This window comes from Myotis brandtii, unplaced genomic scaffold (assembly GCF_000412655.1).
Source record: "Myotis brandtii unplaced genomic scaffold, ASM41265v1 scaffold138, whole genome shotgun sequence".
Classification (NCBI taxonomy): domain Eukaryota; kingdom Metazoa; phylum Chordata; class Mammalia; order Chiroptera; family Vespertilionidae; genus Myotis; species Myotis brandtii.
Window position 1 is genome coordinate 295,176 of NW_005354915.1, and position 748 is coordinate 295,923.

Sequence of the window (748 nt, forward strand, 5' to 3'; positions counted from 1 at the left end):
GGAAATTGTGTCCATGGAAACAGCCATTCTGACTTCTTGGGTCTTTCTTTCCTGTGGTGTCACGGTTGAGTGTGATGTAAGGACTTGGGAGGAGGTGCTGAGGCGGGTGGGCACAGCGGGGCGGGGCGGGGTGTGGCTGCACAGTAGGACCATTTCCATCCATCACGAGTGTCTCCTCCTCATCTCCACAGTCTCACCTGGAAGACAGAGCAGACAGTGGGTGTGGGAACCTCCACTGGGCCCAGCAGCCACAGGCCCGGAGAAGGAGCTGCTGACCTGGGAGACATCCAAGACCAGGGGTGGAGCCACCAGTGGCTCTGGGCCGGGACACCCCTGAAGGCAGCAATGACCCTCGGCTGTGGAGACTAGACTGAGGGCCCCTCACGGAGTGCCCGCCTGCCCAGGGCACGGAAGAAACAGACCAGGAGAGAACTCCCGACCTCCAGGTGGGGGCTGCCCTCCAGGTGACCCTTGCTCGGGAGTCCTCCACCTGGGGCCTGCAGCGGGCTCAGCACATGGTGGCAGGCGTGGTCCTCACAGAGGTGGCCGAGCCCCAGCCAGCCTGCGGAAGAGCTGGCTTGCGGCCCCTGACTCACAGCGGCAGGCCAGTCAGCTCTGCATTAGAGAGCCCTGTCCCTGGGGGCCCGCCCAGCTCCCCACATCCTGCTGCTGGCCGTTCCTCTTCCAGCCCCAGCTCCAGGCTCAGGAAGGCCCCGATGACCCTCGAGGGGTATGTAGGGTTGCTCCC

General features: G+C 64.3%; 1 protein-coding gene across 3 annotated transcripts in view; it reads right to left on the minus strand.

Annotated features, from left to right (window-relative positions):
* Positions 1-6: 6 nt before the first annotated feature.
* TCF20 (transcription factor 20 (AR1)) overlaps positions 7-748 on the minus strand; it is a 163,002-nt gene continuing 162,260 nt past the window's right edge. For all 3 annotated transcript variants that reach the window (XM_005860641.2, XM_005860639.2, XM_005860642.2), the window contains one exon: positions 7-197. In XM_005860641.2, coding sequence (XP_005860703.1) covers positions 180-197 — 18 coding nt within the window. In that variant the 3' untranslated portion in view covers positions 7-179. The remainder of the gene's footprint in view (positions 198-748) is intronic.